Source organism: Actinia tenebrosa, unplaced genomic scaffold (genome assembly GCF_029948245.1).
Source record: "Actinia tenebrosa isolate PJP-AT-01 unplaced genomic scaffold, QUT_ActTen_1.0 PGA_scaffold4__44_contigs__length_22323623, whole genome shotgun sequence".
NCBI lineage: Eukaryota > Metazoa > Cnidaria > Anthozoa > Actiniaria > Actiniidae > Actinia > Actinia tenebrosa.
This window is the reverse complement of record NW_028292581.1, coordinates 9,235,144-9,247,168: the sequence shown is the minus strand read 5'-3', so window position 1 is coordinate 9,247,168 and position 12,025 is coordinate 9,235,144. Positions and strand designations below refer to the sequence as shown.

Here is a 12,025-nt window from a genome sequence, read left to right as displayed (position 1 = left end):
TAGCAAGAAAACAGTGTCCGACCCCATATGGCTACCTATCACTCCTAATTTCATATTCTTCTTCCCCACCCATGACTTGCAAGTGAACATTATCCCATCCAATGGCTACCTATCACTCCTGATTCTATACCTTTCTACCCCACCCATGACTTTCAAGTGAACAGTATCCCATGGCTACCTATCGGCTCCTGATTCCATACCTTTGTACACACCCGTTACTCCTAGGTCATTTGAGTGGGCTCCCTGTGTTTCTCGCAAGGCTTGCTGGGTTACTAGTTCGAGCATACAAGATGGCGGAACTAGTACTTGATCCAGCCATTCGTTTATGGGTCATTTTGCCCATTGTAGTCATAACCTTCCTTATTGGTATCATAAGACATTACTTATCAATATTACTACAATCGAAAAAGGAGGTCGACATTCAAGGAGTGACTGACAGGTATTTGTTTTTTCTTCAAAGTCCACCTCTTTGGCACTTCTTTCTTTGTTCACGATTTATTTGTAGCACTAAAGTCTTGCTTTTCTATTTACGTAACTTAAGGAAAACCTTGTTCTCCTGATGAGATTAATACTTATTTCAATTATTTTTTTAGTCAAGCACTGTTGAGAAGTAGATGTCTTCGAGAAAATGGGAAGTTTATACCTCAAGAAGTGAGTTTTTGTTGACCATGCGGTAGCATGTCAAGCTAAACCCTGGTTAAACTTCTATACGGATCCGTCTCTTTAGCTTAACATTGAAATGAAACGATCTTATTGAATTACCAAAATTAGGAAACGTAGCTTATATTCAGACAGTTTCTTTTGATTTTGTGTGTTTTTGTGTGTGTTCTCGCTTACATTTTTATTCATTCATTTTGCTTTTGTCAGGCATTTGAAATGAGAAGACATTTCTTTAATGATGAAAAAGAGGGATACTTCAAGAAGACTGACCGCAAAGGCCAAGTGAAGAACCCTATATCAGGTAAAACTGTCTTATACACTGACTTTAACGCACCAATGTACATGCTTTGTGCACAGGACTGACAGTGATACCACTACAACCGAGGCCACCTAGAAAGCAAGAACCAATAATACTGTAGAATGAATACCATATGTTCTAACTTTGGCTCCAGAAGCTAGCCGAAAACAAAAGCAACATATCCTTTTATTTCCACAAGAAAATGGTGATGGGTTATAATCTAGTTGTTTACACGTAATAAAAGGATCAAATTACTATTCTCGTGCATTCTAGGTTTCTGATTGCCTCGACATTGACTTGGCATTGTTTTCAAATTCATTCTACAATATTTGATCAAAGGTTCTCAGTGTCTAGTTGATCCTAGCTGTAGTAGATAACAACTAGTTTTGGAAATAGTTTGGACTGCGTCGGTGTTTTTTAGTTGAAACAAATGTGTCGTAGTGGATAATTTTATCACTGTAAATATGAAGGATAATAGACTGATGTTTCGGACGTTAGTCCTTCATCAGAGTCATTGATTGATATTTACGGTGATAAAATTATCTACTACGACACATTTGTCCTAGCTGTAGTAGGCGCACTATTAAGAGATGGTACAGATGCTGTGAGTCCCTGGATATGTATATATATATGTAAGGTTTGGGGGGAGGGGGGGACCTTACCTCTGGAATTGTATAATATCACTACTGCCCCTTCTTCCTCATGGGAGACTAAGTGCCCAATATAAAGTACAACCAAGCTTAACTACATGTAATTTTGCTGATTATCAGGACCGGTGAGTGACCAGTTGCTATTTGTCTTGATAGGCCTGTGTCATTACTTGATTGCTTAATTGCCCTATTTCACTATGACATCACATCAAAACAATCTATTGTTTAAACGCAAAGGAGCATGGTTGTCGGAGGGGGTCAAATCAATGCAAATTCACTGAAAATTGTTCTAAAACCCTATCAATCCATGAAGAGAAATAGAATAGTCAGCAAACACTCAGAATATTTTTTAGTACATATTAACACATATTATATCTGAAAACCATGCCATTTTAGATTAAACTGTTTTGCTAGGAGCAAATTTTGTTGAATTTTCTATTGGATTTGGCGATCTATCCCCCACACAAATGAGCATTGACGTCATAATGAAATAGGGCAATTGACAGCTTCTTTGGCCTGGCATCCTGCAGAAGGTGCCAGAAGAACCTCATAATTTTTGTATTCATGACCTTTCAGAGGGGTAGGGGATCATCAGTCTGTCTCCAAATTTGAAATTCTGGAGGAGTGGGGATGGGGGGCCAAAGATAGTCAAATAGATCAAATGTCCTCCATAGTGAGGTATGGATATTTTCTGGAACTACACATTACTCATGGGAACTTTTCTTATATTACATGCAAATCCTGATTTCGGCCTTTTTGTAGATTGAAGTATATGTTCACTAGCTGTTGTTGGATTGTATGTTTCGTCTCACTGTGTCGTAACCAATATTCTTTTATCTTTCAAGATCCATCAATGATGGTGGATATGGCCAAGGGTAACATTACCAATGTTCTTCCTATGATCCTAATTGGTGGATGGATCAACTGGCATTATTCAGGATTTATCACAAGTAAGTCTATAACTATGTAGGTGTCATTGTTACATGACCTGCATAATAAGGCTTATCATATGAGCAGTACGTACGGCATTGCTTGTGTGCTCTAATAAAACCTCAGGGAAAAGTCATATGATTGGGGCAGGACAGATTGACATGAGTGGACCGGAAAAACCAGTCTGATCCTCCTCATTTGTTGTATTATTAAATTGTAACAATATCTTTCAGCTTTTATTACAACAAAGATTGGGTAAAATGTTCATTGACTAGCTGAGTTAGTTTGGTCTGATTAGGAATATATTTGGTTCTTGGTCATTTGTACAGACCTTGCTGCACTTGTTCTTTACAGCATGACCTCAAGCCAAATATTTTCCCATCTGGCCCAACTTAACCCAGTCAAAAAGTACATAATGTTACAAGATGATAAAGCCTTTTCAAACGTTTCAAAGTTGGGAATTTCGGAACCTGATCATGTGAACTATTGTGATTAAACTGAATTTTCAATGATGCCCAGACATCAAAGATTTAATTGCATTCTTAAAAACAGTATGTTTGTGTAGTCCCTGATCAAAGTTTCTATTTTTTTCTTCTAGCAAAAGTGCCATTCCCATTGACTATAAGGTTTAAAGCTATGCTTCAGCGTGGCATTGACCTTACAAATCTGAATGCCTCATGGTAAGTACCAGATATCTTCTCAGGATTTTGAAATTATGAAGTAACCCCTCTGGATGTACCAGCGTTTAGCTGAATGGGCCACCCTGTTTAAATAAAGGTTCCACAAACATAACCATGATCAAAGCTCTCATTTTCACACATGTATACCATACTATCACAAAAAATAAAATAAATAATAATCAAGGTCAAGGAGAAACGAAGAAAAATCTTTACTTGTGTTTATCCATTGAATGGTTTTTTGTTTTGTTTTGTTTTTTTTGTTTTTGTGTGTGTGAAAATGAATAAAACATTACGAAGAATTGAAAATCTCTTCTTAATTTTTTGTTTTCAGGGTGAGCTCTGTGTCTTGGTATTTTATTAACGTGTTTGGTCTTCGTAGCATGTATGCACTGGTTTTGGGAGAAAACAATGGTAAATTTTGAAATTTGTTTAGACATACATGTAAAAAAAAAAGATTTAGCTGCACATGTAGACACACATAAACATAGAGATGGCTTCAATTTTCCTCATGTAGTGCTGGATTATGCTAATATCTCTGAATGAAAGGAGAAGGGAGGAAAAAGGGAAGGATAATGAGCATTCTCTTTTTATTTCAAATTTATGCACTTATGAGTAAGAATGTATCACAATGGACCCTTCTTAAAGTTGTCTTGAATGCAAGGATAACATGAAAAAAGAAAAGAAATGCTATAAATTCCATCGAGAATAAGTGTGATTTCTTTTGTATTTCCATGTTAGCCTTGCATCTTCAATAAAGGGTTTGTTGTCTGTCCACACATTTCAATCGCCATGTCATCTAAATACCTTATGAATTGATTTTACTATCAGAATAGCAATTTGTAACTGTTTGTATCTTGTTCGATTAAGCGGCTGATCAAACACGCATGATGCAGGATCAGATGCAGATGCAGATGCCTCCAGATCCTAGTAAAGCTTTTAAGGTATAGTACTCTTTGCATGTGTTAATGATAATTTACTCTTAAACCATTTACTCTTAATGATATCACATTTAAATATGTGTAGTGTACACCTACTTGCAAGAACGTTGTCATACGATATTAGAACATTAGTAATTTAGTGAGAAAGGAATACATTAAAAGACAAAAGAAAAAGTTCAGCTTCAGTGATCTTCTTTTGTTTTTTAATATAATTCCTATCCCACTAAATCACTAATGTTCTATTTTTGTATGACAACATTCTTGCAAGTAGGTGTATATAATACTAATGATATCACATTTATATATGTGTATTATTGGATAGAACTCACTGATTCAAGGGTTGACTGCATAATTTTATCTGATTTGTCATGCCTCAGATTTACAGAAATCAAGAAGACATAACTTTAATACCTTAAATATCTTTGGAATTGGGAACCGAATCAACTGTACTATGCAAATTACCACTAACCAGAAATTGCTGCCTGATTTTCTTTCATAATCAAGTTTTTCATAACCTTATTTAGATTATTAAAAAAATGATTATTGTTTTTTTGTTCTTTTTTTTCATTCTCTTAATCTATCTAATCTAAGTTATCTCTTAATCTTTTCTGTCTTCCTACACATAGTTTGAGATATCAGGGTTTGAGATAATAGGACTCTACTGCATGTCATTAATATTTGTGAACCATTCCTCATAATATTATATTTTTTTAGGCCGAGTGGGAAGCCTTGGAGATCGTTGAACATGAATGGGCCCTCGAGAATGTGGAGCAGGAGTTGATGGAAGAATACTCTCCTTCTGATGTTCTGGCTTTAACCAAAGACAAATATGTGTAAAATCATTTCCTCTTATCGTATAATTCTGTACAAGTGCAGTATTTAACAGTTCATAATATACCTCGCAAAAATTGGAACATCTAGAATATACAGTCTTGTAGCAGATCAGAATTGACAGGCATTTTCGAGGAGTATGTATTTACAGTTAAATGAGCAAAGCACTGGAATACGACACTCTCGAGGTCTTTACAGACAAAGTATTAAAAACACAATGTCCCACATTCTGTATATGGAGTTTACTTTTATGGTCATCAAATTTCCTTTTTTCTGTAGAAGGCTTTTGTTACTATTGTTAGTTTATACCTAATTACCTACAATAAGTTACCATCTGATTCGTGAATTATAAAAAACCCCAGAGCTAAAAGCAATAATTGAAACGTTTTGGTTTCATTTTATATATGATTTTTTCAGTGCTTGAAACCTGGCATTCAAAGATTGTCAACATTTTGTAGTATCAAACAAAAGTGAGTCAGAATTTTTTATCCAGTTTTTAAGCATTGGAAAGTAGGTTAAAAAATGGCAATGTATGCAGCTACTGTAACTGGTATGGGGTTTAAGTGCTGTGCTACATGTAAATAGACTGTATAGTGGCTGCCAGATGTCAGGCCCGTAGCTAGGATTTTTGTTGGGGGGGGGTGCTAATTTACAAAAAGTGGACCAACCATATACTTTATTTTTTTAAAGTCCCATGGGACGCATAGGCATAGATAAATTATTAAAGTAAAATTGATTTTTTTACTTAGTTTTACGTGAAAATATCATACCAGCCAAAATCTTACTTGCTTAAAAAGCAGACCTTTAGCTCGCTTGGGGGGGTGCACCCTCTGCACCCCCCCCCTAGCTACGGGCCTGGATGTGCCTTGACATGATTTCAGTGTGACTCTGTTGAGCTGCACCACTGCTCTACTTGAGATGGTGAATAGCGATGTATTTTTTCTTATTTGGATATAAGGAAGAAAGAAACTATTTCAACTGCTAAAAGTTTACTTCACAAATTATTCAGAAATCTCAAAGTAAATCAAGAATTGAAAAACATCTCCATCATGGTAGTGTTTATTTCCGTCCTTTAAAATATTAATTTATGTTTGAGACCTCCAATTAATTAAATGTTATACTGATTATCGATATATCGATTAAATAGGCACTAAATCGGACTATTAGTTAATAACTATTTTGTTTTTATTTCACGGATTAAGTACCATCGCTCTATTGAAAATTATGTAAAAATCCCAACTTGGAATCCCTATATTGGTTTGATATTGGGAATTGGTAAAAAAATCCCAACATCAAATCCCAATTTTGTTTCCCTATTTGGGTATTTTTTTGAGATTCCAAACATTAAATCCCAATTTCGTTTTTCTATTGGGTATTAGAAGGAAAGTCCCAACATTAAATCCCAACATTGATGTTCAAATTGGGAATTCAAGGAAATTTCCAACAAATTCCCAATTTGGGAATCCGGTTTTTTTTTTTTTTCCTGTGTAATTGATTTCATACGAGATTTACAAATGACAATAAGACGGCGTCCTGAAACCATCAGGCTTATTAAAGCAGAGAGCCTCCTGTAATATTAATTAGAGTCTATAAAAACATACTTTATACATAGAGTGAAGTCATTAAGCCTGTGAAATAGATACTAGACTAATAGATATTAGACTAATTTATAGCTAATTATTGGTGAAACAGCATTTTTTACAATAGGCCCTTTGCAGCTAGTGGTCACGTGCTTGGATACCGCTTAGCAACACAAAACTGGAGAGCAAGCCTTCCAGTAAACAAAAGTTGTAATAGGTCAAGCACGCGTGGTTTTATACGATAGTTTCATCGTTCAAAACGCTTAATCCTTTTGCCCTATCTACAAACACAGTAAGATAATCTTAAATTCTCTCCTTTGGACTCGATTTTTGGTTCGAAGTAACGATATTCTTCGCGTTATCGCGAAAAAATTGTCACCGCCGGCCCGCTCGACGGCTGAAAAACATGGCGACTTCGCAAGGTATGTACTTCAAAACTCTCCTTTTTTTTGGTTTCTTTTCAATTATTGGACTTCTAAAATCTCTAAAATAACAGTTTAGATTGTGAATGGTGATCGATTGTAATTGGACGGCATTTTAATGGACGATTTGTTTATTTTTTGTGAGAGTGATTCCACGTCTAAAGTCAAGACTAACCCATGTTTACATATATTCGCTGTAGATGTTAGAACTCCCGACGAGCCATCACATACCAAGAAAAATTCTTCGTACCATTGTTGTGTTCCCTTGTGTAACGGAGATTCTCGATATCATCCTGATTTAAAGTTTCACCGCTTACCAGGCCGTGCAAGGGATGAGCAATTGAAAAAGGAATGGCTGGTGAAGATACGAAGAGATGTGGGCCCACACTTCAAGGTATATAGGAATCTAACAATATCAATGCACAATACGAATTGCCTGTGGATCTTTAAAAAACTGTAATGAAGATAAAAATAGTTGAATACAGTTACATTGTTATTAAAAGGACATTTGATTTATAATAGGTTAACAAAAGTACCAGAGTGTGCTCAAAACACTTCACTGAGGAAGATTACAATCCTCCCACTGATTCTGGACGTCAGTTGCTAAAAAGAGAAGCTGTACCATCAATCTTTGACTGGTCAACCAAATCCAAAGCAAGAAGAAAGATAATTCGACAAGTAGATAGGTAATGAATATCACATATTTCTACTTCAATACATTTCATTTAGACTTGACTGATGGAATTGTACTTGATGTTTATTTTGGTTTAAACCAAAATAATTTTATAATTTTAATAATTTAGTCTTTTATAATTTTTTATTTAGTGTGAACTGAGTGTGAACTGAGTGTCATCATAATTTCAAAACCTTTTTACAGAGACACTCAGGACAGATGAAAGTGATGACAATGAAGATAATAGTCCCAGCACTTCTACAACCTTCAGCATGGATGACCTACAAGCACAAGTCCAGTCACTCAGAGCACAGTTCCAAGATGCACAAAAGCAACTTGAACAAAGTAGAAATGAAACTGCAGCTGCCCTCACTGAAATAAAAAGGGTTAAAGTTGAAGCTGCAAAAGAAATTGAGGACATTAAGAGGCAAGCTGCAGAACAATTAGCACTTAATAAGTTTGGGCTTGAGAGATTTGGCACAGACAATGAGATCATAAGATTTTATACAGGTTTCCCATCCTATTTACATATTCAGTTCTTTTTTAAGTTTTTGCAGCCATGTGCTGCACAAATGACATATTGTTATGCCTCTGGAGAAAGAGAAAGTAGACCAGACTCAAGAAATATGCTTCTTGTGGATGAATTGTTTATGTTTTGTGTACGCCTCAAACTAGGTCTATTCGGACAGGATTTAGCTCATAGGTTCCGAATACATAAATCATCAGTTTGCAGGAAATTGATCACATGGACTAATTTTTTGTATTTTCTTCTTGGTAGTCAAGTGATCTGGCCTTCAAGGCAAGATGTTGATAGGTTTATGCCAGAAGGTTTTAAAAAGCTTTATGCAAGCACACGTGTCATTTTAGATTGTACAGAGATTTTTGTTCAAACACCTACCTCCCTACTACTTCAGTCGCAGCTTTATTCTAGTTATAAGAGTAATACTACACTCAAGGGTTTGATAGGCATTACCCCTAATGGAGCTATTAGCTTCGTTTCTAGCCTTTACACAGGGGGGATTAGTGATAAGGAAATCACAAGGTGCAGCGGCATTCTAGATTTGTTAGAACCTGGTGATTCAGTCATGGCAGACAAAGGGTTTGACATTGAAGATTTACTTAGGGAGAAGCGGGTAGAGTTAAATATTCCTCCGTTTCTTGAAAGTCAGGAACAATTCTAGGCCGCAGATGTTCAAAAAACAAAGACACTAGCAAGTCTTAGAATTCATGTCGAGAGGGCAATAAGAAGAGTCAAAGAGTACCACTTTTTTGATTCAGATGTGCCATTGTCCACTTTAGGTTCAGTCAATCAGTTATATACTGTAGCCTGCCTCCTTACAAATTTTCAAGGCCCACTTATTTTATCCAATGGTAATAATGAGGCATAGTGTCTGTAAGAAGTTGGTGAATGTATGATTAATGTGGCTTACATAACCCATTAGATAATCTTTAATGCAGGTTGGTTTATCATGTGTCTTGGATTGCTTTTTGTAACTATTTCAATTTGTTTGTAAATGAAAACTCAAAAAAAAAAACTAATGAACAAACACAAAATCTAAATAGCACAAATAAATATAATACTAATATGATATAAATATAATAAAAAATAAATTAAGATTATGAATTGATTTGTCATTAATAAAAATAATATAATATTTGTTATCATAAGAAATCTGGCCATGGTTTGAGAACAACAACAAAAATCTTAGTGTATTAATGTAAATAGTAATTGAAGAAAAAACTATCAACTTTGTCCTTTGCTTGCTGGAAAAACACTGAATCAAAATTAATTCTAGAGCAAACAAACAAATTTTCGTCAATGTAACTGAAAAAATCACACCATTCTAATCCTGTGAGTCCAAGCTGGCACTGGATCTGGTAATAATAAATGTCTGTTGTTTTCAGTTTGTACTGGTTAGTGTTCTGGTCCTTGGTGAGATACCTCACATTGTCAAATGATGTTTCCCCCTCTTTAACGACCTTTATTTCTAACAAGCCAAAGGGATTCTGACCATTATTTACGGCATCAAGGTCATAAACTTTCCTGTCTGGGCTACAACCTAGCCATGGGCACTTTGGGTGGACAATCAGCCCAGATGGGAAGAGGTTTACTCTTCCACCCTTTGCATTGCTAGCATAGACCATGGCAGCATGTGGTTCAAGTTCAATGCCTCTTCTCATTGCTGCAGTTTGTACAAATCTGGTGGGGTTTAGCTGATTGACAAGGGTGTCAAAATGTGACACCCGGCGAGCGACAATGCCAAATTTGCTTGCTGTTACCCTTTTTTTTCTGAGCAGGTGCCATACATCACTCTGACTTTGAGTGACTGTTTGCTGCTGCACTCTCAGTGATGACTCTGTTGTCACAGACAATGTTCCAAATATAGATTGTTGACGACTGTCAAGACAGATTGACACATTGTTATTAAATCTGTCCTCTGCACTTGAGAGGGGAAGCTCTGGGAAAGAAGTGCAAGTAAAATCATTTATGATGTAGTCAGTTGACATCTTTTGTTGATATGACAGGACACAGCCTTTTGGGACATTTCCAAACTTGCTCTGTACAAATGGGATATTGCCAAGTTGATCTTGATTGGGCAGAATGGTTGTAAAGAGAGGATAAGGTGGTTGGAAGCCATTAAAGTGCTCTTTTGTGAGGGTAGGATACTGGGTAGATGGGGAATACAAATTACTCTTGATATATCTACTGTACGAAGCGCCAAGTTGGGGTTTTTTCACTAGCACGTCTTGTATTTCTTTTTGTGCGATTTTGGATCCTCTAGGTATGCTCCAACGCTGCTTCATGCTGGTACATGTTAGCTCATCAGGCAATGTCCGATGTCCCAGTTGCTTAAGAAGGGCTAAATAGTAAAGAAGCCCGATCACATGATGGCAGTATCCACCTGCCCCGGCTACACATGAGCACAGCCCAGACAGCAATGTCAAATTGTTGTTCTGGACTGACACCTCTAAAATGTGCGGTGGTTCAGACTTCCTCATTGAGCGGTAACACTTGCATTTAACTCTCACGCACTGGTCGGTATATATCACTAAAAAATTGGAAAAATTAGTGTGAATTGTCTGCCATTCATATCATAATGAAATAGAAAAAACATTTTGGCTATCAAGTACCTTTAACGTCATGTAAATAGCCTGGTTCCGCCATAAATTTGTACGCTTTCGAAGTGCTTGTGCAGCCAGACTTCTCTATAGCGTAGCTCCCTACATCATCGAAGGTGAGGGAAGGAAAGATAGAGATGTCTTGAGTTTCTACTTCATCTAAAACAAAAATAAATATAAAAATATCAGTACGAAGAATTTTTCTTGGTATGTGATGGCTCGTCGGGAGTTCTAACATCTACAGCGAATATATGTAAACATGGGTTAGTCTTGACTTTAGACGTGGAATCACTCTCACAAAAAATAAACAAATCGTCCATTAAAATGCCGTCCAATTACAATCGATCACCATTCACAATCTAAACTGTTATTTTAGAGATTTTAGAAGTCCAATAATTGAAAAGAAACCAAAAAAAAGGAGAGTTTTGAAGTACATACCTTGCGAAGTCGCCATGTTTTTCAGCCGTCGAGCGGGCCGGCGGTGACAATTTTTTCGCGATAACGCGAAGAATATCGTTACTTTCGAACCAAAAATCGAGTCCAAAGGAGAGAATTTAAGATTATCTTACTGTGTTTGTAGATAGGGCAAAAGGATTAAGCGTTTTGAACGATGAAACTATCGTATAAAACCACGCGTGCTTGACCTATTACAACTTTTGTTTACTGGAAGGCTTGCTCTCCAGTTTTGTGTTGCTAAGCGGTATCCAAGCACGTGACCACTAGCTGCAAAGGGCCTATTGAGCACTACATGTCCTTTTCATACTTTCTTTCTAAATCTAATACTCCATTTTACAGTTCTGTTGAATGACCATGAATAGCCATTCCTAGCTGAGGTTGGAAGTGCTGCCGATGATAAAAGGTATAGTTTTGCTCTGCGTGCAAACTCCTGCCTCAACTTGCAGGGCTGTCAACCCCCAAGATATTCAAATCTGGAGAATTGATAGGGAAGGGAAATGACGTCACAGCACGTCAAAAAGCGCTTGAAAAGACGTCTTTCGCTTTGTAACATTTGATATGATTGGTTTATTTCTGACCAATCAGATTATCGCTTACATTACAATGGCCTGCTTGCAAGAACAGTTTATGAGGAACGTTTTGATTTTGTTAGCGATGTAAAATAACACAAACAACACAAAATAATTGGAATTTTAATTATGGTTGTGAAAGTCGAGTCTCACAAGAAATGGTCAGCTTCGGCGATTATCCGGGAGAATTGAGACTCTAATCTGGAGACCGGGAGATA

The 12,025-nt window shown here is 36.5% G+C and overlaps 3 protein-coding genes across 5 annotated transcripts; 2 read left to right on the top strand and 1 right to left on the bottom strand.

The window, feature by feature from the left end:
- Positions 1-272: 272 nt before the first annotated feature.
- On the top strand, positions 273-5,214 carry LOC116297000 (ER membrane protein complex subunit 3). Its single transcript, XM_031705134.2, has 8 exons — positions 273-439; positions 594-651; positions 868-961; positions 2,454-2,558; positions 3,137-3,218; positions 3,550-3,629; positions 4,086-4,159; positions 4,871-5,214. Exons 1-8 carry the CDS (start codon positions 291-293, stop codon positions 4,991-4,993), a joined length of 765 nt encoding a protein of 254 aa, XP_031560994.1. The 5' UTR covers positions 273-290; the 3' UTR covers positions 4,994-5,214.
- Positions 5,215-6,693: 1,479 nt separating this feature from the next.
- LOC148907000 (THAP domain-containing protein 2-like) lies at positions 6,694-7,683 on the top strand. 3 transcript variants are annotated; one of them, XM_089036704.1, is made up of 3 exons: positions 6,694-6,989; positions 7,310-7,383; positions 7,512-7,683. In XM_089036704.1, exons 1-3 carry the CDS (start codon positions 6,974-6,976, stop codon positions 7,677-7,679), a joined length of 258 nt encoding a protein of 85 aa, XP_088892830.1. In that variant the 5' UTR covers positions 6,694-6,973; the 3' UTR covers positions 7,680-7,683. The 3 variants fall into 3 exon arrangements, with proteins under 3 accessions (XP_088892830.1, XP_088892828.1, XP_088892827.1); XM_089036702.1 differs by having other exon boundaries at positions 7,190-7,383; XM_089036701.1 differs by lacking the exon at positions 6,694-6,989 and having other exon boundaries at positions 7,002-7,383.
- A 1,410-nt stretch (positions 7,684-9,093) lies between these two features.
- On the bottom strand, positions 9,094-11,509 carry LOC148906999 (uncharacterized). Its single transcript, XM_089036700.1, has 3 exons — positions 11,221-11,509; positions 10,795-11,020; positions 9,094-10,712 (listed from the first exon to the last, which is right to left on the bottom strand). Exons 2-3 carry the CDS (start codon positions 11,018-11,020, stop codon positions 9,376-9,378), a joined length of 1,563 nt encoding a protein of 520 aa, XP_088892826.1. The 5' UTR covers positions 11,221-11,509; the 3' UTR covers positions 9,094-9,375.
- Positions 11,510-12,025: the final 516 nt, after the last annotated feature.

What these genes read in the sequence shown, in the direction of transcription:
- LOC148907000 (XM_089036701.1), top strand. Translation starts at nt 7,108, where the DNA reads ATGGACGATTTGTTTATTTTTTGTGAGAGTGATTCCACGTCTAAAGTC. An exon ending in ATGTGGGCCCACACTTCAAG is followed by an intron (nt 7,384 to 7,511) that starts GTATATAGGAAT and finishes GATTTATAATAG; the next exon opens with GTTAACAAAAGTACCAGAGT.
- LOC116297000 (XM_031705134.2), top strand. Translation starts at nt 291, where the DNA reads ATGGCGGAACTAGTACTTGATCCAGCCATTCGTTTATGGGTCATTTTG. An exon ending in AGTGAAGAACCCTATATCAG is followed by an intron (nt 962 to 2,453) that starts GTAAAACTGTCT and finishes TTATCTTTCAAG; the next exon opens with ATCCATCAATGATGGTGGAT. An exon ending in ATCCTAGTAAAGCTTTTAAG is followed by an intron (nt 4,160 to 4,870) that starts GTATAGTACTCT and finishes ATATTTTTTTAG; the next exon opens with GCCGAGTGGGAAGCCTTGGA.
- LOC148906999 (XM_089036700.1), bottom strand. Translation starts at nt 11,020, where the DNA reads ATGTTAGAACTCCCGACGAGCCATCACATACCAAGAAAAATTCTTCGT. An exon ending in CTATTTACATGACGTTAAAG is followed by an intron (nt 10,713 to 10,794) that starts GTACTTGATAGC and finishes CCAATTTTTTAG; the next exon opens with TGATATATACCGACCAGTGC.